The 25,261-nt window shown below is 46.1% G+C and overlaps 1 protein-coding gene across 18 annotated transcripts in view; it reads right to left on the reverse strand.

The window, feature by feature from the left end:
* Positions 1 to 25,261, reverse strand: part of kiaa1109 (KIAA1109 ortholog) — a 104,401-nt gene that overhangs the window by 49,441 nt on the left and 29,699 nt on the right. For 9 of the 18 annotated variants that reach the window (XM_055865096.1, XM_055865098.1, XM_055865103.1 and 6 more), the window contains exons 22-48: positions 24,856 to 24,984; positions 24,586 to 24,705; positions 19,425 to 19,744; positions 18,985 to 19,235; positions 18,545 to 18,779; positions 17,911 to 18,396; positions 17,471 to 17,744; positions 17,134 to 17,271; positions 10,640 to 10,710; positions 10,369 to 10,539; positions 10,011 to 10,131; positions 9,749 to 9,892; positions 9,472 to 9,602; positions 8,497 to 8,699; positions 8,095 to 8,292; positions 6,420 to 6,631; positions 5,963 to 6,265; positions 5,558 to 5,710; positions 5,158 to 5,404; positions 4,818 to 4,972; positions 4,464 to 4,668; positions 4,088 to 4,255; positions 3,766 to 3,956; positions 3,513 to 3,688; positions 776 to 1,373; positions 458 to 656; positions 61 to 327 (exon numbers count right to left, since the gene is read on the reverse strand). In XM_055865096.1, coding sequence (XP_055721071.1) covers positions 61 to 327; positions 458 to 656; positions 776 to 1,373; positions 3,513 to 3,688; positions 3,766 to 3,956; positions 4,088 to 4,255; positions 4,464 to 4,668; positions 4,818 to 4,972; positions 5,158 to 5,404; positions 5,558 to 5,710; positions 5,963 to 6,265; positions 6,420 to 6,631; positions 8,095 to 8,292; positions 8,497 to 8,699; positions 9,472 to 9,602; positions 9,749 to 9,892; positions 10,011 to 10,131; positions 10,369 to 10,539; positions 10,640 to 10,710; positions 17,134 to 17,271; positions 17,471 to 17,744; positions 17,911 to 18,396; positions 18,545 to 18,779; positions 18,985 to 19,235; positions 19,425 to 19,744; positions 24,586 to 24,705; positions 24,856 to 24,984 — 5,866 coding nt within the window. The remainder of the gene's footprint in view (positions 1 to 60; positions 328 to 457; positions 657 to 775; positions 1,374 to 3,512; positions 3,689 to 3,765; positions 3,957 to 4,087; positions 4,256 to 4,463; positions 4,669 to 4,817; positions 4,973 to 5,157; positions 5,405 to 5,557; positions 5,711 to 5,962; positions 6,266 to 6,419; positions 6,632 to 8,094; positions 8,293 to 8,496; positions 8,700 to 9,471; positions 9,603 to 9,748; positions 9,893 to 10,010; positions 10,132 to 10,368; positions 10,540 to 10,639; positions 10,711 to 17,133; positions 17,272 to 17,470; positions 17,745 to 17,910; positions 18,397 to 18,544; positions 18,780 to 18,984; positions 19,236 to 19,424; positions 19,745 to 24,585; positions 24,706 to 24,855; positions 24,985 to 25,261) is intronic. The other 9 variants (XM_055865109.1, XM_055865108.1, XM_055865107.1 and 6 more) reach the window with 3 other exon arrangements.

The raw sequence follows: 25,261 nt of genomic DNA on the forward strand, positions 1-25,261 counted from the left end.
TGAATAATGTAATACAAAGAGGCGGTGTATTGAACTAGTGACATAAACCAAGAGCCTCACCCTTCATCTTCTCCTTAAGTGTGAAGCTGCCGTGTATCTTCTTTAGCTCTGCCTCCATGGTCAGGCCCCCGATGTCTGCCTCCAGGTGGGTGCGGTTCACAATGCCGATGCCAAACACGATGAGGGTGACGTGCTGTGGCTCACAGCTTACCAAGCTACGTCGTCGCCCCCCCGCTCCGAGCCCAGCCGGAGGCTTGTTGGTGGGGTCCTGCTGCTCGTTCTCAAACATCACCCTGCACAGGGGCTCCGAGGGGCTGCGGCCACCGTCTGTACAGCACACATAACGCACACACACACAAATGATCGAACGATGAGTGTGAGGCTTTCCTACTTCTACACAAGAGCCTAGGGGGTAGGGGCTAGAAGTGGCTAAGTGGAAGGAGAGAGAGAGCCTTACCCGAGAGGCAGTTCTCAGGGGAGCTCTTCTCCAGGATACCGGTGGGGTCGGAGATGAGGGAGTAAAAGTTGAGCAACTTGTACATGTTCTGCCAGCACTCTGCAGAGGGCTCGCTCTGCTCTGACACTGTGATGGAGTCTGAGTCGTCCATCTGGATGGTCATGTGGTCCGCCACATCCCGTGAGCCCTTCCGCGACACCTTGAGATCAATTGATTGATTGACTTTATTAGATACCAATTAAAACAGAGCACACATCATTTGATAGGTCACTTAGAAATATACAGTCTATATGATTATTGTGAAATAAAGATACATACTGGTTGGTGTACCTTGGAGGTACGGCGCTCCGAGCGAGCAAGCGTGTTACGTCCCCGGGGCTCCCTCCTGCCCAGCGTGTCCAGTCCTGACTGGGGGCCGTTGGGCGGTTGACCCGCCCCTCCACCCCCCCCCCGCTTGCTCTTCTGAGCAGTGTTCCCGCCGCTGCCAGCCCCACTCCGCCCGGCTCCGTTGACGCTTCCTCGCGAGCTGCGGCTAAAGTCAGAGGAGCGGAAGTGGCGGTAGGGCCGCACTTTGAAGGTGGGTGTGGGGGAGGCAGAGCCGGCGGTGTAGCGGCTGAGCTTGATGTCTGTCTGTGTGGCCTTGATGTCATCCACCATGGTGCTGAACTGGTGGATGAGGCGCACCAGGGCCATGTCAACGCGCTGGCTGATGGCCTGGCAGGCGATGGTGAAATCGCAGTGAAAGGTGTTGTAGTGGCGACGATTCAGGTCGTGAAAGGCGAGGGGAGCAGCGGCAGCCGTGGAGTTAGGCGGGCCAGTGCTGGTAGACTTCTCCATCACCACAGCGTTCAGGCTGAACGTCTCGATCAGCAGGGCAGGCTTGAACTCCAGCAGAGGGAGGTTTGGCATGCCCTGTCTGGAGGGAGGGAGAGAGAAGATTACCTTTACATGGTAGGACATCTTAGAGCAGGGATCATTAACTAGATTCAGCCACGGGCCAAGTTTTTCTTGAGTTGGAACACACAAAAAAAAAATAATTTTAGACTGCAAATTGACCGCAATAAGCACAAAAATATATAATATTTGTCTAAAACATAATCATTACAAAACATCATTGATTACATATGGGGACATTGCCCAGCGTAGGGTGCGGTCTTTTGGATGAGACGTTAAAACGGGTGTCCTGACTCTGTGGTCATTCAAAATCCCATGGCTTATTGTAAGAGTTGGGGTGTTCACCCCGGTGTCATGGCTAAATTCCCAACCTGGACACATTCCATCATGACCACCTAATCATCCCCCTAATTGGCATATATCCCTCCTCACCTCTCCACCTGATAGCTGATGTGATGAGCGGTCTGGCACAAAAATGGTCGCCGTGCATCAATAAGGTGGGTGCTACACATTAATGGTGGATGAAGTGAGTTTCCCCCTACTACAGTATGTAAAGTGCCTTGAGAAGCTCAGTTTGCAGAAAAGCACTACGTACAACCAATAAATTATTATTAATTATTTGTATACGATCACGTCTCTCTACTATGCGGGAAAAAAAAGAAACCCCCCCGGAAATATCACATTTACATAAGTAGTCAGACCCTATACTCAGTACTTTGTTGAAGCACCTTGGCAGCGATAACAGCCTTGAGTCTTCTTGGGTATGATGCTATAAGCTTTGCAAACCTGTATTTGGAGAGTTTCTCCCATTCTTCTCTGCATATCCTGTCAAGCTCTGTCAGGTTGGATGGGGAGCATCGCTGCACAGCTATTTTCAGGTCACTCCAGAGATGTTTGATCGTGTTCAAGTCCGGGCCATTCAAGGACATTGAGACTTGTCCAGAAGCCCCTCTTTTGTTTTCTTGGCTGTGTGCTTAGGGTTGCTATCCTGTTGGAATGTGAACCTTTGACCCAGTCTAAGGTCCTTAGCGCTCTGTAGCAGGTCTGTACTTTACTCCGATCATCTTTCCCTCGATCCTGACTAGTCATCCGGTCCTTGCCGCTGAAAAACTTACACACAGCATGCTGCCACCACCATGCTTCACCGTAGGGATTGGTGCCAGGTTTCCTCCAGATGTGATGCTTGGCATTAAGGACAAATAGTTCAATCTTGGTTTCATTAGACCAGAGAATCTTGTTTCTCATGGTCTGAGAGTCCTTTAGGTGCCATTTGGCAAACTCAAAGCGGGCTGTCATGTGCATTTTATTGAGGAGTGGCTTCCGTCTGGCCACTCTACCATAAAGGCCTGATTGGTGGAGTGCTGCAGAGGTGGTTGTTCTTCTGGAAGGAACTCTGAAGCTCTGTCAGAGTGACCATCGGGTTCTTGGTCACCTCACTGACCAGGGCGCTTCTCCCCCAGTTGCTCAGTTTTGCTGGGCGGTCAGCTCTAGGAAGAGTCTTGGTAGTTCCAAATGTCCATTTAAGAATGATGGAGGCCACTGTATTCTTGGGGACCTTCAATGCTGCAGAACTTTTTTGGTACCATTCCCCAGATCTGTTGCTTGACACAATCCAGTCTCTGAGATCTACGGACAATTCCTTCAACCTCATGGTTTTTGCTCTGACATGGAATGTCAACTCTAAGACCTTATCTAGACAGGTGTGCACATTTCTAAATCATGTCCAATCATTTGAATTTACCACAGGTGGACTCCAATCAAGTTGTAGAAACATTTCAATGATGATCATTGGAAACAGGATGCACTTGAGCTCAATTTCAAGTCTCATTGCAAAGGGTCTGAATACTTACGTAAATAAGGTACCTCTGTTTAAAAATTTTAATATTTGTCAATATGGGGTACTGTGTGTAGATTGATATGGATTTTAGAATAAGGCTGTAACGTAACAAAATGTGAAAAAAATGTCAAGGGGTTTGAAAACTTTCCGAATGCACTGTATATCTTTTGTTTTGCTCAGAAAACTTGGGGGCAAAATAAAACCACCTCTGGGCCAAATTCATCCCGAGGGCCACCAGCTGGGGAACCCAGTCTTAGAGATTGCACCTTTAAGACTATTGGGACTCGCTAAACATGATACATTTTAGATACTTGGTTTATTTACCTTTTCAACCGTTTATTTTTCCGCTCTTTGGATGTGTCAGAGTCCACAATGTCTGCTCTGAGACACTCCAAGGTGCCAGAGAAGGAGAGGTGCTCCCCAAAGTACATCTTGTAGCTGAGAGGAGTGGTGTCCTGGGCCTGGATCCCTGTGTGACTCAGCAGAGGCTTGAACACAACCTGTGTATTGTGAGGGAGGGGAGAGAGAATCATCAGAATTATAACTCGCTCACTCACTCACTCACTCACTCACTCACCTGGGCGTCTGCTAGCTGAACAGCGGCGGGACACTGGTTGCCCTCCTCAATGTCGGCCATCATTATGTCATCTTGGCTGGTGCTGTGCTGAGAGTGCTGAGACTGTGTTCCATCAAGAGTGTTCTGGTCGCTGGACAGCACCGTGTTGAAGTCTGACGCTGATGGGATGGTGTGGAGGTTACAGGTGATGCCTGAGGAGCAACAGAAAGACACTTAGGGTGACCTTATTTTTTAAATTATTTTACTGTGAGCATTCAGGGTTGGTTACGTCACCAACATTTCCCCCAACATTCACAGAAGATTCTCACAACATTCCCCCTACCTGTCTGCAGGATATTGTGCTGGGAGCAGTTAACCGGGGACTCCTGGGGTACAGCGGTCCCTCCGCCCCGGTTGCCCACAGCGTTGGACATCCAGTTGTAGAAGCTGACGGAGGAGGGCTCAGGCAGCAGGGGGTGTTCCGTCACCACATCTGGGCCCACACTGTTACCTAAAGGGGGGAGCAAACATAATGTCATGTTGCAGTCCAATTATATACCAATTCTCTATCATGATAGCTTGAAAAGGAATCAAAGTACTATAGAAATACAGTGGAAATTCCCTATAACCCATGCTTTAGGAGAATGTTCACACTTTCGGTAATGAGTGTATGGAATTGGAACCCAAACCAAGTCAGAACCAGGATAATGTGAGCGTACCTGTGGTCTTGGTGGTGGTTTCATTCCTCTGGGGCGTGCCCTCCAGCAGGTTGTGCAGGCTGGGGAAGCTGCCTGTCAGGTAGCTCAGCAGACTCTCCTTACGGGGACTGTCCTTGGCAGTCATGCCAACGCGACTCACATGGGCAGGAGAGTCAGCCGCTGTGTCCCCGCTGGTGTAGCTGAGGGACTGGTATGGGTGGGAGCCCTGAAGAACACACACCAATATCATTATTGTGAAAACAAATACATTCCTATGGTATACTAATGGCAAGTGGTACCGCCCTGTCGCCCCTGTCCACACATTATATAATTATAATGGTACAATGTTAAAGTAGAAAATGCAGACAGACATACCTTTACCTTTATTTTGAGGGCAGATTCACTGTGTGTGTGGGACTTGGAGAGCTTCCTCATGATCTCCACCCCACTAACTGGTCCAGATTTGTCTCCTGTGGGCAGAGGGCGGCTGCATGCTCCCTCCAACAGCATGGTGTGTTCACTCACTGTGGCTGGACAGCAGTTACAACCCATTGGACCAACATACTGCATGCATTATTGCCATCATCATTATGATCATTATCAAATTCATTAACACGTGGGGGGACTTTTCAGTACAATTGGTTCAAAAAAAGTATATCTGTCATGTATTCATTTACCAGAAATGCCATCGTCCGAAAAAAACATACGTTCTTACCTGCGTCAAACTCAAACTCAGCCCCGTCAGCACTAGTGTCACTCTGCAGCGCAGCTCCGTTGTCCAGGCCCTGGCTCTGGTCCTGGAAGGTCTGCTGCTGGGGGGTCTCCTTGGGTTTGGGCAGCTGGTTGGGCCTCATCAGGCCGATGGCCTTGAAGCCCTGGGTCACCACAATAAACTTCATCCACTGCCGGGCCAGAGCCACAAGCCCCTTCTTCAGGGTCACCAGGGCAGGCAGCCCGTCATTCTAGTGAGGACAAGATCAGATGGGTTTAATGGTTAATTAGGAGGTAACTTAAGGTAGATCCATAAGAACTATTTCCAGCCCAGCACACATGATTCAGTCAATCATGGTCCAGACTGAAGTTCTCAAGCCTCTAAACACACACACACGTCTCACCATGGTGGCCTCCTCTATCACAGAGTAGTTAGCCTGCTGTAGGTAGCGATGCAGGATGTTACACAGCAGACAGGAGGGGTTCTCGTGAAGGTAGCGTGCTCGCTTGGTCACCCTGTTGTACTTGCTCCGAAAGGGGATGTGGATACTCTTTTTCTGTACAGAACAAGGGAAAGAAAAGGAAATGTGTCTCATATAGAATAAGAATCACCGTTATTTGCCAAGGACATTTACATGTACCCTCCATTTGACCTGGTGAAATGGTGCTGACAGCAATAGACAAAATATACAGACAAAATATAGCCAGAGGAATATACACAATCACCATACAGTATATACAATACGTGGAAATATAGGACAATTAAATTGATAAAAGGCATTGGAACCCTCAATCTGTGCAGTACTGACCTCCAAGGCTTCAGTCATGATGCAGCCCATGACAGCACACACTCTCAACGTGCCCTCCATGTCAAGCTTACGCAGAGAAGACTTGAGCTGGTCGATGGGGACCAACCAGGCGCCAATCGCTGGCGTCGCTGTGCTTAGGAGATTCAGCTGCCTGGAGATGGCCTGTGAGGGGGAGCGTACGTTGGTGGGGGCAGCGAAGCTGAACCAAATCTCCTTGATGGTGAGCTTCATGCTGCTGGAGTCAGGGGGCGGGGGCATGAGGAGGAGGTCCTTCTTCAGGTCGTCAGACTCCACCCCTTCATCCTGCAAGAGCAATCCACACAGCATAAGCCAATGAGAGAACGGGAGCAAGAGAGAGAAGCAAGTCTATTTTTTTTGTGAACGCTTTCTGTTACTGCAACGAGGTTGTATCAAGTACTTGTACAACAGTTCAAAGTGACGGACAGTGATGAGTTACCTGATCGTCAGAGTCTGAGTTTCTGTTGGCATCAGAGTTGGGTCTTGTCACGTCGTTAGGCAGATTGTCATCAGATACATCGGTGCTGTAGCCGCTGCCAGTCTGAGAACACGATGAGCCATTAGATTTTGACAAGCCAGTCTTCACGCCCGTACCAGACTGTCCCATGATGCCAAACGCATTGTACAGCACTGCACCCGACTGACGCCCACCTGCACAAAGACAGGCACAAAGACAGGTACACTAATCAGGCAACAGTGTTCAGTGACGGGGTTAATAACATTAATTTAATACATTAAAATTAAATTCAGTTTATTCAAAGTGAATCTAAATGCCAATGTCTATATACAGTGCCTTCAGAAAGTATTCATACCCCTTGACTTAATTCACATTTTGTTGTGTTACAGCCTGAATAAAATAAAAAATTCTCACCCATCTACACACAATACCCCAAAATGACAATGTGAAAACATGTTTGTAGAAATTTTTGCAAATTTATTGAAAATGAAATACAGAAATAACCCATTTACATAAGTATTCACACCCCTGGGTCAATACTTTGTAGAAGCACCTTTGCCAGCGATTACAGCTGGATTGTGCAACATCTTCTCATTATTATTTTCAAAAGTCTTCAAGCTCTGTCAAATTGGTTGTGGATCAGTTCCAGACAACTATTCAGGTCTTGCCATTGATTTTCAAGTAGATTTAGGTCAGAACTGTAACTCGGCCACTCAGGAACATTCACTGTCTTCTTGGTAGCATGATGCAGTCAGCACTATGCTTGAAAATAATGAAGAGTGGACCTCAGTAATGTGTTGTATTTGCCCCAAACATAAGAGTTTGTATTGAGGACAAAAAGTGAATTGCTTTGCCACATGTTTTGCAGTACTACTTTAGTGCCTTGTTGCAAACAGGATGCATGTTTTGGAATACTTTTATTCTGTACAGGCTTCCTTCTTTTCACTCTGTTAATTAGGTTAGTATTGTGGAGTAACTACAATGTTGTTGAGCCATCACAGCCTTTCAACTCTAACTGTTTTAAAGCCACCACTGTCCTCATGGTGTAATCCCGGAAGCGGTTTCCTTCCTATACATACATTTATACATTTTAGTCATTTAGCAGACGCTCTTATCCAGAGTGACTTACAGTAGAGTGCATACATTTTTTTAATACATTTTACATACTGAGACAAGGATATCCCTACCGGCCAAACCCTCCCTAACCCGGACGACGCTATGCCAATTGTGCGTCGCCCCACGGACCTCCCGGTTGCGGCCAGCTGCGACAGAGCCGGGGCGCGAACCCAGCCCAGCCTGGGCGCGAACCCAGAGACTCTGGTGGCGCAGCTAGCACTGCGATGCAGTGCCCTAGACCACTGCGCCACCCGGGAGGTCTTCCTCTCTGGCAACTGAGTTAGGACGGACGCCTGTATCTTTGTAGTGACTGTCTGTATTGATACACCATCCAAAGTGTAACTAAGAACTTCAACATGCTCAAAGGGTTAAGCACCATTTTACTCCTGAACTTATTTAGGCTTGACATAACAAAGGGGTTGCATACTTTTAGCTTTTAATTATTTATACATTTGTAAACATTTCTAAAAACATAATTCCATTGACATTATGGGGTATTGTATGTAGGCAAGTGTACATATATTTGGCAATGACACATTACCTTTGACAGTGAGGTTCTCAATGCCGCACTCAAACATGATCCAGCCCCACTTCTCCAAGGATGCGCCGGTCCGGGCCAGGTCTGCAGCCACCTGGTTCTCTGTCTCATCCACCAGGGAAAACTCATCCATTTCCTCCAGGCTGAACAGCACTTTGGACTTCTCAAAGGGGATGGCCGTGATTGCACATGTTCCTATGTCTAAACCACAGGACAGGAAAAATGAGAAAATATGAAAGTTCTGTTCACAACTGTCTAACACGTAATATTTTATTAGGGCAGGGGTCTCCAACTCCAGTCATGGACAGCCTGCTGGGTGTGAAGGATGGTGTTCCAGCCTAGCACATGTAGAAAGAAAAAAAGAAGAAGCTGTAGAGCATAACATTTAAAATAGCAAATTCTTACCTGTGGAATCCAGGCCTCGTAGTTGGCTGTGGATGCGGTGGATGTTAAGCTTGGCAGCGATCTCCTTGCCCTTCTCGATGCCAGCGTTGGAGCGCAATGAGCCTGAGGACTGCGGCTGCATCTTGGTGGCCGATGCGTACTTTTCCAAGTTGACGGAGGGACGGCCATTCTCTGCTGTGTTGGGTGTCTCCTCCACTATGCCCCTATGAAGACAGACAGTAGGGTACGCACGTGTAATAATAATAATTTAGTGGGTGCTTTTATTTGTCCTATTTCATCGTTTAAAAAAAAATATCCCACCTCCCCCTAAGACACCATCGGAGTGGGGTAACGGCCAGGGTCTGCCATTATCAACAGCAACCCTGGAGCAATTAAGCAATAAAGCCGAGGGGGTGTGGTATATGCCCAATATACATTTACATTTACATTTAAGTCATTTAGCAGACGCTCTTATCCAGAGCGACTTACAAATTCATACATATTCATCCTGGTCCCCCCGTGGGGAATGAACCCACAACCCTGGCGTTGCAAGCGCCATGCTCTACCAACTGAGCCACACGGGACCACGGCTATGGGCTGTTCTTAGGCAGGACGCAATGCTGAGTGTCTGGACACAGGCCTTAGCCGTGGTATATTGGCCATATATCACAAACCCCCGAGGTGCCTTATTGCTATTATAAATTGGTTACCAACGTAATTAGAGCAGTAAAAATAAATTGGTATATCAGACCGTGGTATACGGTCTGATATACCATGGCTGTCAGCCAATCAGCATTCAGGGATCGAACCACCTAGTTTATAATTAGGTTCAAGTACCTTGCTTAAGGGCACAGAGATTTTTCAGCTAAGGGATTCGAACTAGCAACCTTTCAGTTACGGACCCATGACGACTACCTGCCACCCGCAGGTGCGGTGTAACTGTGTGTGTGTGTTTGTTGTAAGGAGACCCGTGCAGGCTGGTGGAAGTGAGGTTACCTGTTCATGCGAAACTGTGTGGCGATCCTGTCAAAGCACAGAGCAACCAGGGAGACGTGTGTGATGTGGCTCTTACTGGAGTTGGAGGGAGAACACTCTTCTACCGAGGCCTGGAGCAGACACAGGTTCACCTGTACAGTCAGAGACAAAGATGTGTTGGACTTTTGAAATGCAACTCAGGACTCCTGATAAGTTCACTTCAAATTAGTGCGAACTCTGTTTAAGCCCAATACAATTTTCTTGGCACAATGACACAATTCCATGGCACAATTCCTACCTTGGGAATTGACACATTAGCTTGCAGGCCCTTGATCTTCACGTTGTCTGGTTTGACCGTCAGGTCCGTTTGGCCATGGGGCGTGTTGAGGGAGCCTGTGGTACCCTCCGTCTTTGATAGCTTGTTCTCCTGCTTGGCTGAGCTCTATAGTGGGGGAACAAATGTCAAAACAGGACAAACGTAGGGTTAATCTAAAATCGCACTCTATTCTCTTTATAGCGCTACTTCTGGACAGATTTGCCGATTGGTGAGGTTCACCTACGGATTCAGTTACTGTGGACTTGCTGATCTGATAGGCTTCATTGAGGACCTTCCCATGCAGGTCATCCAGAATGGCTGCAGGGTGACGGACACTGACGTAGTGGACCATGGACTCAATGTACCTGAAAGAACATCCCATACATTGTCACTGACTTGAGCAATATACTATTCCTGCAATATGCAAAGGAGAGTGGTTGGGCACAGTTGCAGTGGGGAGACACTGATTGCAGATGGAAAGCTAATATGGTCAGTATTTTCTATGAGGAGCTGTTCTATAACATTACATATAATGGTATTTCCACAAAAGCCTTCGGTGGCTATGGCATACCAGAATTTAGTATTACCCCAGTAGCTGTTACCTGTCCAGAGCTTCAGCCACCAGAGGGGTGAGCACCACATTGATGGCCCCCTTCACCTCCACGATGGCGGTGGTTCTGGTCTGGGAGAGGGGCTGCTCCATGGTCCAGTCGTCAGTGGTGGTGTTGTCTGTGTTCTCCATAGCCTTCTTATCCAGAGGCGTGTAGGGTTGGCTATAGTCACATAGCGAGAGATGCAGTTACAGATGTGTGTGTGAAACACATGTCGAGCAGACCATAGAGATCCAAGTTAAGCAAAATAAATTCTAAATACTTGTTTGTGTCTCCCATCAACGAAAGGCCTCTGTCAAGTAGAGAGCTGGCAGAGAGGCCTTGTTTCACCACCTACAACATAAGATGACGGGCTATGACTTTAGGGTACACCATGGATGAACAGACACACACAGTAACACACAAAAACACACACAGTCTATCAAATCTGCCATACTCAGACAGACCGCAGTCTGGATCCGGACACAGAACAGGATCAATACGTCCCGCAGGTCGATTTACACAGTACAAGTCAAAAGTTTGGACACACCTACTCATCCAAATATTTTTATTTGTATTATTTTACCATCTACTACATTGTTGAATAATAGTGAAGACATCAAAACTATGAAATAATACCTACAGAATCATGCAGGAAAAAAAAAGGTTAAATCAATCAAAATACATTTCATATTTGAGATTGTTCAAAGTAGCCACCCGTTGCCTTGATGGCAGCTTTGCACACTCTTGGCATTCTCTCAACCAGCTTCATGAGGTAGTCACCTGGAATGCATTTCAATTAACAGGTGTGCCTTGTTAAAAGTTAATTTGTGGAATTTCTCTCCTTCTTAATGAGTTTGAGCCAATCAGTTGTGTTGTGACAAGGTAGGGGTAGGGGAGGTATACAGACGATAGCTCTATTTGGTAAAAGACCAAGTCCATATTAGGGCAAGAACAACTCAAATAACAAAGACAAACGACAGTCCATCATTACATTAAGACATGGTCAGTCAATACGAAAATGTCAAGATCTTTGAAAGTGTCTTCAAATGCAGTCGCAAAAACCATTAAGCGCTACGATGAAACTGGCTCTCATGAGGACCGCCACAGGAAAGGAAGACCCAGAGTTACCTCTGCTGCAGAGGTTAAGTTTATTAGAGTCACCAGCCTCAGAAATTGCAGCCCAAATAAATGCTTCACAGAGTTCAACAGACATCAACAACAACGGTTCAGAGGAGACTGTGTGAATCAGGCCTTCATGGTCGAATTTCTGCAAAGACACCGGACACGAATAAGAAGAAGAGACTTGCTTGGGCCAAGAAACACAAACAATGGACATTAGACCAGTTGAAATCTGTCCTTTGGTCTGATGAGGTCAAATTTTTGATTTTTGGTACCAACCGCCATGTCTTTGTGAGACGCAGAGTAGGTGAACGTGGTGAAGGTGAATGTGGTTCCCACCGTGAAGCATTGAGGAGGTGTGATGGTGCTTCGCTGGTGACACTGTCTGATTTATTTAGAATTCAAGGCACACTTAACAGCATGGCTACCACAGCATTCTGCAGCGATACACCATCCCATCTGGTTTGAGCTTAGTGGGACTCTCATTTGTTTTCAACAGGACAATGACCCAACCTACCTCCAGGCTCTGTAAGGGCTATTTGACCAAAAAGGAGAGTGATGGTGCTGCATCAGATGACCTGGCCTCCACAATCACCCGACCTCAACCCAATTGAGATGGTTTGGGATGAGTTGGAATGCAGAGTGAAGGAAAAGCAGCCAACACGTGCTCAGCATACGTGGGAACTCCTTCAAGACATTTGGAAAAGCATTCCAGGTGAAGCTGGTTGACAGAATGCCAAGTGTGCAGAGCTCAAGGCAAATGGTGCCAACTTTGAAAAAGTTTTCTTTATTTTACCATTTTCTTTATTTTAAGAATGTGAAATGTCAGAATAATAGTAGAGAATGATTTATTCGAGCTCATTCCCAGTGGGTCAGAAGTTTACATACACTCAATTAGTATTTGGCAGCATTGCCTTTAAATTGTGTAACTTGGGTCAAATGTTTCAGTTAGCCTTCCACATGCTTCCCACAATAAGTTGGGTGAATTTTGGCCCATTCCTCCTGACAGAGCTGGTGTAACTGAGTCAGGTTTGTAGGTCTCCTTGCTCGCACACGCTTTTTCAGTTCTGCCAACAAATGTTCTATAGGATTGAGGTCAGGGCTTTGTGATGGCCACTCCAATACCTTGACTGTGTTGTCCTTAAGCGATTTTGCCACAACTTTGGAAGTATGCTCTGGGTCATTGTCCATTTGGAAGACCCATTTGCAACCAAGCTTTAACTTCCTGACTGATGTCTTGAGATGTTGCTTCAATATAATCTACATAATTTTCCTTCCGCATGAAGCCATCTATTTTGTGAAGTGCACCAGTCCCTCCTGCAGCAAAGCACCCCCACAACATGATGCTGCCACCCCGTGCTTCACGGTTGGGATGGTGTTCTTTGGCTTGCAAGCATCCCCCTTTTTCCTCCAAACATAACGATGGTCATTATTTTTGTTTCATCAGACCAGAGGACATTTCTGCAAAAAGTACGATCTTTGTCCCCATGTGCATTTGCAAACCGTAGTCTGGCTTTTTTATGGCGGTTTTGGAGCAGTGGCTTCTTCCTTGCTGAGCGGCCTTCCAGATTATGTCGATATAGGACTTGTTTTACCCTGGATATAGATACTTTTGTACCTGTTTCCTCCAGCATCTTCACAAGGTCCTTTGCTGTTGTTCTGGGATTGATTTGCACTTTCTCACCAAAGTATGTTAATCTCTAGGAGACAGAACGTGTCTCCTTCCTGAGCAGTATGACGGCTGCGTGGTCCCATGGTGTTTATACTTGCATACTATTGTTTTTACAGATGAGCGTGGTACCTTCAGGCGTTTGGAAATTGCTCCCAAGGATGAACCAGACTTGGCTGGTTTCTTTTGACTTTCCCATGATGTCAAGCAAAGAGGCACTGAGTTTGAAGGTAGGCCTTGAAATACATCCACAGGTACACCTCCAATTGACTCAAATTATGTAAATTAGCCTGTCAGAAGCTTCTAAAGCCATGACATCATATTCTGGAATTTTCCAAGCTGTTTAAAGGCACAGTCAACTTAGTGTATGTAAACTTCTGACCCAATGGAATTGTGACACAGTGAATTAAAAAGGGAAATAATCTGTCTGTAAACAATTGTTGGAAAAATGACTTGTGTCATGCACAAAGTAGATGTCCTAACTGACTTGCTAAAACTATTGTTTGTTAACTTCTTGCGACTATAGGGGGTGCTGTTTCAAATTAGCATAATTGTCTCTACAGATGAAACGGCTTCCTACTCAATTCTTGATCGTACAATATGCATATTATTGTTATTATTGGATAGAAAACACTATCTAGTTTCTATAGCCGTTTGAATTATGTCTCTGAGTGGAACAGAACTCTTTCTACAGCGAAATCCATGACAGGTTTTGCGAAGGTCTGAGAGCGAAGCTCTGATCTCAGTTCAGTTTAAAGGGGTGTGTATATCCTATGGAACGACACGAACTGCACCCGCCTTCCCCTGGATGTCAGTAACCAATGAGAAGTGGAATGGGCTTCCTAGGTGGCTCTCAGAGGTTATAAAACACCAAGGAGTGAGATACGCCATCTTTTCGACGTTGAACTTTACGCAGAGAGAGACCCCGGGATGCCATTTTCGAACGCTTAGTAATGAACTTTAGATATATCAGTCTGTAATTTAATTTGATATAGGTGTTAGAAACATCATAACGAAGCTATTTGAAACCGAGTTATATCAGATTATGCGAGTATATTGCTATTTTTCGGAATTTCCTCAGTATTGCGTAATGAGGATTTGGACATGTTAGCTAATGTTAGCAATTGTTAGCTATAGTTAGCTGCTATATCAGAAGTTGAATGCAACGTTTTACAACCAAGCAACGATTCTTTTGGACAAAAGTACCACTTGGCCAAGATTCCGATGGAAGCTCGTCGAAAAGTAAGAGCTATTTATGATGTTATTCCATTTTTATGTGGAAAAATGTAAACTCAATAACGGTAAATAGTGACGCCGTTATTGCGGCACTAGTCTGTCTGTAACGCACACTGTATGTCTAGTAACGTTAATTTTAAAAATCTAACTTAGCGGTTGCATTAATAACTAATGCATCTTTCATTTCATGGCCAACCTGTATTTTTTTTGTCAAGTTTATGAATAGTTTTCGATAAAAATAGTTGTATTATCATGATGCTGCCGGGCAGATTGCTTGAGTAGTTGGACAGTATTTCCATTGTGTAAGCACGATTTGTGCCGCTAAATATGCACATTTTCGATCAAACTGTATATGTATGTTGTAATGTGATGTTACAGGAGTGTCATCTGAAGAATTCTGAGAAGGTTAGTGAAAAAATTAATATATTTTGGCGATGTTTATGTTATCGCTCTCTTTGGCTAGAATCAATGCTCTGGTAACGTTTGCATATGTGGTATGCTAATATAACGATTTATTGTGTTTTCGCTGTAAGACACTTAGAAAATCTGAAATATTGTCTGTATTCACAGGATCTGTGTCTTTCGATTAGTGTATGCTGTGTATTTTTACGAAATGTTTGATGATTAGTAAGTAGGTAAACACGTTGCTCTATGTAGTTATTCTAGTCCATTTGTGACGGTGGGTGCAATTGTAACCTATGACATCTACCTGAAATATGCACATTTTTCTAACAAAACCTATCCTATACCATAAAAATGTTATCAGACTGTCATCTGAGGAGGTTTTTTCTTGGTTAGTGGCTATCAATATCTTAGTTTAGCCGAATTGGTGATAGCTACTGGTGTTGAGAGAAAATGGTGGACAAGAAAAATGGTGATTTTTGCTAACGTGTTTAGCTAATAGATTTACATATTGTGTCTTCCTTGTAAAACATTTTAAAAATCTGAAATGGTGGCTTTATTCACAGGATCTGTATCTTTCATTAGGTGTCTTGGACTTGTGATTTAATGATATTTAGATGCTACTATTTAATTGTGACGCTATGCTAGCGATGCTAATCAGTGTGGGAGGGGGGGGGGGGGGGGGGGGGGGGGGGGGGTAGAGGTTAGAGGTAGAGGTTAACAAGACATTAGTGGAGTGGTTAAAAAACTAGTTTTAATGACTCCAACCTAAGTGTATGTAAACTTCCGAATTCAACTATATATATATTTATATAAATAAATAAATAAATAAACAGTTCAAAAGTTTGGGGTCACTTAGAAATGTCTAGTTTGAGAAACAGACCCCTCACAAGTCCTCAACTGGCAGCTTCATTAAAGAGTACCCGCAAAACACCAGTCTCAACGTCAACAGTGAACAGGCGGCTCCGGGATGCTGGCCTTCGAGGCAGAGTTCCTCTGTCCTGTTGCTTAATCTCTTCTTTTTATTGGCCAGTCTGAGATATTGCTTTTTCTTTTGCAACTCTGCCTATAAGGCCAGCATCCTGGAGTCTCCTCTTCACTGTTGAAACTGGTGTTTTGTGGGTACTATTTAATGAAGCTGCCAGTTGAGGACTTGTGAGGCATCTGCTTCTCAAACTAGACACTAATGTACTTGTCCTCTTGCTCAGTTGTGCACTGGGGCCTCCCACGCCTCTTTCTATTCTGGTTAGAGCCAGTTTGCGCTGTTCTGTGAAGGGAGTAGTACACAGCGTTGTACAAGATCTTCAGTTTCTTGGCAATTTCTCGCATAGAATAGCCTTCATTTCTCAGAACAAGAATAGACAGACGAGTTTAGAAGAAAGTTCTTTGTTTCTGGCCATTTTGAGCCTGTAATCGAACCCACAAATGCTGATGCTCCAGATACACAACTAGATTAAAAGAAGGACAGTTTTATTGCTTCTTTAAGCAGTACAACAGTTTTCAGCTGTGCTAACATAATTGCAAAGGGTTTTCTAATGATCAATTAGCCTTTTAAAATGATCAACTTGGATTAGCTAACAACGCGCCATTGGAACACAGGAGTGATGGTTGCTGATAATGGGCCTCTGTACGCCTACGTAGATATTCCATAAAAAATCTGTCGTTTCCAGCTACGATAGTCATTTACAACATTTACAATGTCTACACTATATTTCTGATCAATTTGATGTTTATTTAAATGAACAAAAACATTTTGCTTTTCTTTCAAAAACAAGGACATTTCTAAGTGACCCCAAACTTTTTGAAAGGTAGTATGTATGTATGTATTTTTTTTTTTTTTTAAGAAATCAAGTCAGGCTTTTAACTTACTGCTCTTGATAGCTGTAAAAGTAGAAGGCACAAGGAGGAATTTCTAAATGTGGTAGAGCATGGGCCGTTTTCTCATGTCATTCACTGATAGAACTTGTCAGAAATGTCCAGTTGATCAACTAGAGCATGTTAGCTAGGTAGGTAAGATAGCTGGTTAAAACATCTAAATATTGTTGTTATCATGTCCAGATTACGTGCCCAGTGGCCTCGACCCCAAGGGGGCCCATAATGATTCTGTTGAGTCACTGTGTAGGGTGTGTAGGGTTGCAGGAAATGTGCTTTAAAACTGCAAAATGTTCTGTCTACCAACAAGATGGGTGTGAACAGTTTGTGGTAAAATGCTTTGCAAGGTGGGGGTTTGTTACTATGCCAAAAATGATAATATCCATCCGGACCCTTGCAACCAAGGAAATTTGCCTGACCGGACCTTCTCAAATAGTAGTTGAATACCCCTGATCTATATAGTGTGTGTTTCTTACCTTAAAGCTGGGAACAGAGAGCTGGTCGAAGGAGGCGGAGCTCTCCTCACTGGTGGGCGTGTCCAGGTCCAGGGGGCGATGTAGTGAGGATTTGGAGGTCCTCTTATTGGTGGGCTGCTTCTGAGACCAGTTGGACACCTGGGGTGTATTCAGAAGGATAAACGGTCAGAAGGTTGAAGACATAATGAATAGAGCAGACATGATTCCCTATTCTACCTGACAGACAATCATACAGGGGTGTCACATTGCCGTACGATACATGTCTTAATTTTCTGATCAAATCATAGAATAATAATATTTAGTTCAGGGATAATACACTATTGTGTACCAGCCTTACCTGGTAGTGGGCCAGGTAACTCTGGTAGCAGGCCATGACATGGGGCTGTCGAGTCACCAGGCCTGGCTCGGGAGTCTTCTCCACCTCCACCGAGCCCTCCTCCTCCAACCCCATGGCTGACACAAAGGAGGCCTGCGACTGGTGGCCGGGGATGGGGTGGGCTGGCAGCGGGGGCAGCATGGGGGGCATGGGCAGGGGCCTGGGCTCTGTGATGAGATCCCCATTCAACACATAGGTGAGAGGTCCCTCCACACTGTGGTAGATGGAACTTCGGCTGGAATCAGATTCACAACAGATTGGTTTAACTACTGTAATCATGCATTGTTTCCCTTTATTTTATGAAGTAAAATGACAACACATTCTCTAAGAAAGAAAAAGGTTAGGTAAGAGGGGGAAGGTTCGGACTGGAGGGGCAGTCATTTAGCAGGTACAGGTCCAACCTGTAGTGGTCCATGTGGTAAGGCTGCTGCTGGGGCTGATACTGCATCTGCTGCTGCCTCCTCTTCTTCTTCTTTCTGCCAGGGTAGGTGCCTGGACCTTCGTCTGCACTGCTGATGGGCTCAAAGTCCTCTGTTGCTGAAAAGTAAGCCTCGCTGTCCGCCACCGACATGCTGGAGTCTGCTGAGCGATACTGGTGGAAGGTGCTAGAGTCTGCGGACGGCGTGAACGGGAAGGAGCTGTAGCTCCGGCGCTGGCGAGGAGAGTCCAGGACGTTCTCGTCGCTACGGGAGACCTCACTGCTGAACTGGACGCCAGAAAGGGGCGGTGGGGGCTTGTCGGTGAAGACTGCCGCCGACAGGCTCTTAGTGCTGCCCAGCCGGCCAGATTGCACAGAGGACTGGCGCTTAAGGGGTGAGCGGAGAGAGGAGTGCTCCTGGGCACTGTTGGGGGACACTGGGGTGCCCTCAGGGAGTTCTGTAAGAGTACTGTGAGGAGAGAAGGAGGGGTTGAGAATATCAAGATAATGCACTTTTGTCAGCTACTTCACTAGTATATGGGCTGTTGGTGAATTGTGAATGTGTATGTAAACACTGTATGCATGTTGCACCCGTGCTGCACTCATCTGCTACTCACTCTGCAGTGCTCTTGCCGTTCATGGGGAACATGCGTTCCTCAGTGCTAGGAGACGGGCTGTCCCTCTCCCCGGCCAGTAGGGGGAGTGCTGCGCTGGAGGAACTATTTTCCTCGGAAGAGGAGGCCGAACTGTGGGAGCGCAGAGGCACCTGCAGGCTCAGGTGTTGGCCCCGTATTCCGAGCTCCGGGGCCGGACTGGGGGTACAGGTGTCTCCCTTCACCCCCACACCCTTACCTACAAGAGGGAATACACAGTATGTCACAGTACTGTAGGTTGGGTGTGTTCCAGATACACAGATCAAAGCTAAAATGGAACAGACCAGCAACCCTATCATTTAACACAACTTACAAAGTGAACCCAGATATGAACCTCCGTGTCAGTCTCCAATCCCAGTGAAAATGTTTTATTTATTTTGATAAATACATTGAAACAGTCGTACCGTTAGACAGCTTGGGCGTCTCCTTGGTGACAATCCACTCTCCAGGCTGCAGCAGTGATTGGCCGTAGCACATGTCTGACTCAACACTGGAGGAGGAGAAGGACAAGCTGCAGGAGGGGGTCAACTCCTCCAGATAGAAGAAGTCCAGGCCCGTGTTGGTGCCCCCATAGAAACGACAGCCCCCCAGGCAACCACACTTGTTCCTGCTGCGCTTGTTGCGACCAGTCTCATCTGGCCACAGGAACCATAGCCTGGGAGGAAAGGAAAGCGAGAGAGAGCGCTCATGTCTCTGTGATCTGATGTATGCATGTGTGTCTGTCTAGTCTATGTCTGTGATTGCTACTGGTGGTGGCAAGACCAATTTTCTCTAGGGATCCATGTCTCCCAAATTTCTTTGGGATCAATACAGTGTATTCATTCCTTCCTTCCTCCATTCCTACCTCTTGGTGTAAGCATCATGGAGCTCCAGGAATAGCCTCTGCACCTCGTACTTGGCCGGGTGGTCCGCAGCCAGTGCCACGTCAGCTGTGATCAGGGCGAAGTTGACCGAGCCAGCCTCCAACCAGAAGGATCTCCGCAGTACAGCGGGCTGGCTCAGCCCTAAGCCCTGACCTGGAGAGGGTCCTGGTCGGACCCCGTCTGACTGAGGCTGCTGCTGTTCGATGTACTGGTGGATATGGACATCTTGCACCACAGCACTGATCCCTTCTCCCACCGCCTGGTTGTGCAGGTTGCAGTTGGCCAGTCGGATGGCACCCGTCTAGGTAAAGGCAGAATTGGAGCAGTGTCTCTCAACTCCTGTCCTCAAGCCTGAGAGCGTGTGCCCTCAGGCTTGGAGGGAAGCTAAAGTCATTCCGCTACCCAAGAATAGTAAACCCCCCTTACTGGCGAAAATAGCCGACCAACCCTTACTAAAATTATGTTTGACCAGATACAATGCTATTTTACAGTAAACAAATTGACAACAGAATTTCAGCATGCTTATAGGGAAGGATGCTCAACAAGCACAGCACTTACACAAATGACGATTGGCTGAGAGAAATTGATGATAAAATGATTGTGGGTGCTGCCTTGTTAGACTTCAGTGCAGCATTTGACATTATTGATCATAGTCTGCTGCTGTTAAAATGTACGTGTTATGGTTTTACACCCTCTGCTATAATGTGGATAAAGAGTTACATGTCTAACAGAACACAGAGGGTGTTCTTTAATGGAACCCTATCAATTAGAATACAGTTAGAATCAGGAATTTCCCAGGGTAGCTGTTTAGGCCCCTTGCTTTTTTCAATTTTTATTAACGACATGCCACTGACTTTCAGTAAAGCCAGAGTTTCTATGTATGTGGATGACTCAACACTATACACGTCAGCTACTACAGCGACTGAAATGACTGCAACACTCAAATCAAAGTTTATTTGTCACGTGCGCCGAATACAACAGGTGTAGACCTTACAGTGAAATGCTTACTTACAGGCTCTAACCAATAGTGCAAAAAGGTATTAGGTGAACAATAGGTAAGTAAAGAAATAAAACAGTAAAAAGACAGGCTATATACAGTAGCGAGGCTATAAAAGTTGCGAGGCTACATACAATTTTTAGGGCCTTTTTAGGGCCTGACCGGTTAGTCAGGCTGATTGAGGTAGTATGTACATGTGCTATGGTTAAAGTGACTATGCATACATGATGAACAGAGAGTAGCAGTAGCGTAAAAGAGGGGTTGGCGGGTGGTGGGACACAATGCAGATAGCCAATGTGCGGGAGCACTGGTTGGTCAGCCCAATTGAGGTAGTACGTACATAAATGTATAGTTAAAGTGACTATGCATATATGATAAATAGAGAGTAGCAGCAGCAGGGTTGGGGGGGGGGGCACACAATGCAAATAGTCCGGGTAGCCATTTGATTACCTGTTCAGGAGTCTTACGGCTTGGGGGTAAAAACTGTTGAGAAGCCTGTTAGTCCTAGACTTGGCACTCCGGTACCGCTTGCCATGCGGTAGTAGAGAGAACAGTCTATGACTGGGGTGGCTGGGGTCTTTGACAATTTTTAGGGCCTTCCTCTGACACCCCCTGGTGTAGAGGTCCTGGATGGCAGGCAGCTTAGCCCCAGTGGTGTACTGGGCCGTACGCACTACCCTCTGTAGTGCCTTGCGGTCAGAAGCCGAGCAATTGCCGTACCAGGCAGTGACGCAACCAGTCAGGATGCTCTCGATGTTGCAGCTGTAGAACCTTTTGAGGATCTCAGGACCCATGCCAAATCTTTTTAGTTTCCTGAGGGGGAATAGGCTTTATCGTGCCCTCTTCACGACTGTCTTGGTGTGTTTGGACCATTTTAGTTTGTTGTTGATGTGGACACCAAGGAACTTGAAGCTCTCAACCTGCTCCACTACAGCCAATGTCGATGAGAATGGGGGCGTGCTCGGTCCTCCTTTTCCTGTAGTCCACAACCATCTCCTTATTCTTGGTTACGTTGAGGGATAGGTTGTTATTCTGGCACCACCCGGCCAGGTCTCTGACTCCGCCCTATAGGCTGTCTCGTCGTTGATCAAGCCTACACTGTTGTGTCGTCTGCAAACTTAATGATGGTGTTGGAGTCGTGCTTGGCCATGCAGTCGTGGTTGAACAGGGACTACAGAAGGGAACTGAGCACACACCCCTGAGGAGCTCCAGTGTTGAGGATCAGCGTGGCAGATGTGTTGCTACCTACCCTCACCACCTGGGGGCGGCCTGTCAGGAAGTTCAGGATCCAGTTGCAGAGGGAGGTGTTTAGTCCCAGGATCCTTAGCTTAATGATGAGCTTTAAAGGGTACTATGGTGTTGAACGCTGAGCTGTAGTCAATGAATAGCATTCTCACATAGGTGTTCCTTTTGTCCAGGTGGGAAAGGACAGTGTGGAGTGCAATAGAGATTGCATCATCTGTGAATCTGTTTGGGCGGTATGCAAATTGGAGTGGGTCTAGGATTTCTGGGATAATGGTGTTGATGTGAGTCACTACCAACCTTCCAAAGCACTTCAACGCTACGGACGTGAGTGCTACGGGTATGTAGTCATTTAGGCAGGTTGCCTTTGGGTTCTTGGGCACAGGGACCATGGTGGTCTGCTTGAAACATGTTGGTATTACAGACTCAATCAGGGACATGTTGAAAGTGTCAGTGAAGACACCTGCCAGTTGGTCAGCACATGCCCAGAGCACACGTTCTGGTAATCCGTCTGGCCCCGCAGCCTTGTGTATGTTGACCGGTTTAAAGGTCTTACTCACGTCGGCTACGGAGAGCGTGATCACACAGTCGTCCGGAACAGCTGATGCTCTCATACATGCCTCAGTGTTGCTTGTCTCGAAGCGAGCATAGAAGTGATTTAGCTCGTCTGGTAGGCTCGTGTCACTGGGCAGTTCGCGGCTGTGCTTCCCTTTGTAGTCTGTAATAGTTTGCAAGTCCTTCCACATAAGATGAGCGTCGGAGCCGGTGTAGCATGATTCAATCTTAGTCCTGTATTGACGCTTTGCCTGTTTGATGGTTCATCGCAGGGCATAGCAGGATTTTTTGTAAGCTTCCGGGTTAGAGTCCTGCACCTTGAAAGAGGCAGCTCTACCCTTTAGCTTAGTGCAAATGTTGCCTGTTATCCATGGCTTCTGGTTGGGGTATGTACATACAGTCACTGTGGGGGGGGGGACCTCAATGCCATCGGAAGAATCCCGGAACATGTTCCAGTCTGTGATAGCAAAACAGTCCTGTCGTTTAGCATCTGCTTCATCTGACCACTTTTTAAAGACAGTTGTAAGCAGGAATCAAGGGGATAGAGTTGTGGTCAGATTTACCAAATGGAGGGCGAGGGAGAGCTTTGTACACATCTCGTGTGTGGAGTACAGGTGATCTAGAATTTTCTTCCCTCTGGTTGCACATTTAACATGTTGATAGAAATTTGGTAGAACTGATTTAAGTTTCCGTGCATTAAAGTCTCCGGCCACTAGGAGCGCCGCCTCTGGGTGAGTGGTTTCCTGTTTGCTTATTTCCTTATACAGCTGACTGAGTGCGGTCTTAGTGCCAGCATCTGTCTGTGGTGGTAAATAAACAGCCACAAAAAGTATAGCTGAAATCTCTCTAGGAATGTAGTGTGGCCTGCAGTTTATCACAATATACTCTACTTCAGGCGAGCAAAATCTAGAAACTTCCTTAGATTTCGTGCACCAGCTGTTGTTTACAAATTACAAATATGCACAGACCGCCCCCCCTCGTCTTACCGGAGTGTGCTGTTCTATCCTGCTGGTGCAGCGTATATCCCGCTAGCTGAATATCCATGTCGTCATTCAGCCACGATTCCATGAAACATAGGATATTACAGTTTTGATGCCCCGTTGGTAGGATATTCGTGATCGTACCTCGCCTAATTTATTGTCCAATGATTGCATGTTGGCGAGTAGTATTGACGGTAACGGCAGCTTTCCCACTCGCCTTCTCCAGGTCCTCACGAGGCGTCCAGCTCTTCGTCCTCTGTACCTGCGTTGCTTCCTCTTGCAAATAACGGGGATGTCGACCCTGTCGGGTGTTTGGAGAATATCTTGTGCGTCCTGCTTGTTGTAGAAAAAATCTCAGTCTAATCCGAGGTAGTGATCGCTGTACTGATATCCAGAAGATACGGTTGCAGAAACATTATGTACAAAAAAGGTTCAAATAACGCGAAAAAAACTACATAATAGCACAATTGGCTGGGCGACCGTAAAACTGCTGCCATTTCATCCAAATTTTATCCAAACACTCAACAAAGAGCTGCAGTTAGTCTCAGAGTGGGTGGAAAGGAATAAGTTAGCCCTAAATATTTATAAAACTAAAGGCATTGTATATTTGGAACAAAACACTCACTAAACCCTAAACCTGAACTACATCTTGTGATAAATAAATGTGGAAATTGAGCAAGTTGAGATGACTAAACTCCTTGGAGTAACACTAGATTGTAAACGGTCATGGTCAAAACATATTGATGCAGTAGTAGCTAAGATGGGTAGAAGTCTGTCTATAATAAAGCGATGCTCTGCCTTCTTAACAACACTATCAACAAGGCAGGTCCGACAGTCCCTAGTTTTGTCGCACCTTGACTACTGTTTAGTCGTGTGGTCAGGTGCCACAAAAAAGGACTTAGGAAAATTGCAATTGGCTCAGAACAGGGCAGCACGGCTGGCCCTTGGATGTACACAGAGAGCTAATATTAATAATATGCATGTCAATCTCTCCTGGATGAAAGTGGAGGAGAGATTGACTTCATCACTACTTTTATTTATGAGAGGTATTGACATGATGAATGCACCGAGCTTTCTGTCTAAACTACTGGCTAACAGCTCGGACACCCATGCATACCCCACAAGAGGTCTCTTCACAGTCCCCAAGTCCAGAACAGACTATGGGGGGCACACAGTACTACATAGAGCCATAACTACATGGAACTCTATTCCACATCAAGTATCTGATGCAAGCAGTAAAATTGTATAAACTGCCTAAATTTTGCTGGACCCCAGGAAGAGTAGGTGCTGCTTTGGCAGCAGCTAATGAGGATCCATAATAAATACAAACATTACACATTTTGTTCTAGTGTGGAAGATTTGTGTTACCTTGATGTTGGCTGCACAGCTGTGCTCCACTATGAAGAGGTCAGCCCCATCCACAGCCAGACGGGTCATGGTGTACTTGAGCTCCTCAGATGTCCGACAGTGTCCAGGCAGGCAGGACATCTACGAAAGTAGAGAACAGAATAGTTACAATGGTTAATTATTGCCTTCGGAGGTCAGACTCACATTTTTACACAAATATACAAAACCAGTAGATTTGACAGATTTTCACGTGTGTGATTTCCATGCGCAGAAAAAGTGGGAATGTATTACCTTGGAGTCACACACACGGCGGTCCACCCCGTGCTGGCAGATGACAGAGGGCTTGGGCTGCTCCAGCTGGAACTCCCGGGAGAAGACGTGGAACATGTACGTCTCACCCCACTCCATCACACTGGCCAGCTGAGGAACAACACATTCATTAGATATACACAAAATAGAAAACGCATACACACACACAGCACAGCCAGAAGAGGACTGGCCCCCCCTCATAGCCGGGTTCCTCTCTAGGTTTCTTCCTAGGTTTTGGCCTTTTTAGAGAGTTTTTCGTAGCCACTGTGCTTCTACACCTGCATTGCTTGCTGTTTGGGGTTTTAGGCTGGGTTTCTGTACAGCACTTTGAGATATCAGCTGATGTAAGAAGGGCTATATAAATACATTTGATTTGATTAGCACACAC

Source organism: Salvelinus fontinalis, chromosome 16 (assembly GCF_029448725.1).
Source record: "Salvelinus fontinalis isolate EN_2023a chromosome 16, ASM2944872v1, whole genome shotgun sequence".
Taxonomy (NCBI): Eukaryota; Metazoa; Chordata; class Actinopteri; order Salmoniformes; family Salmonidae; genus Salvelinus; species Salvelinus fontinalis.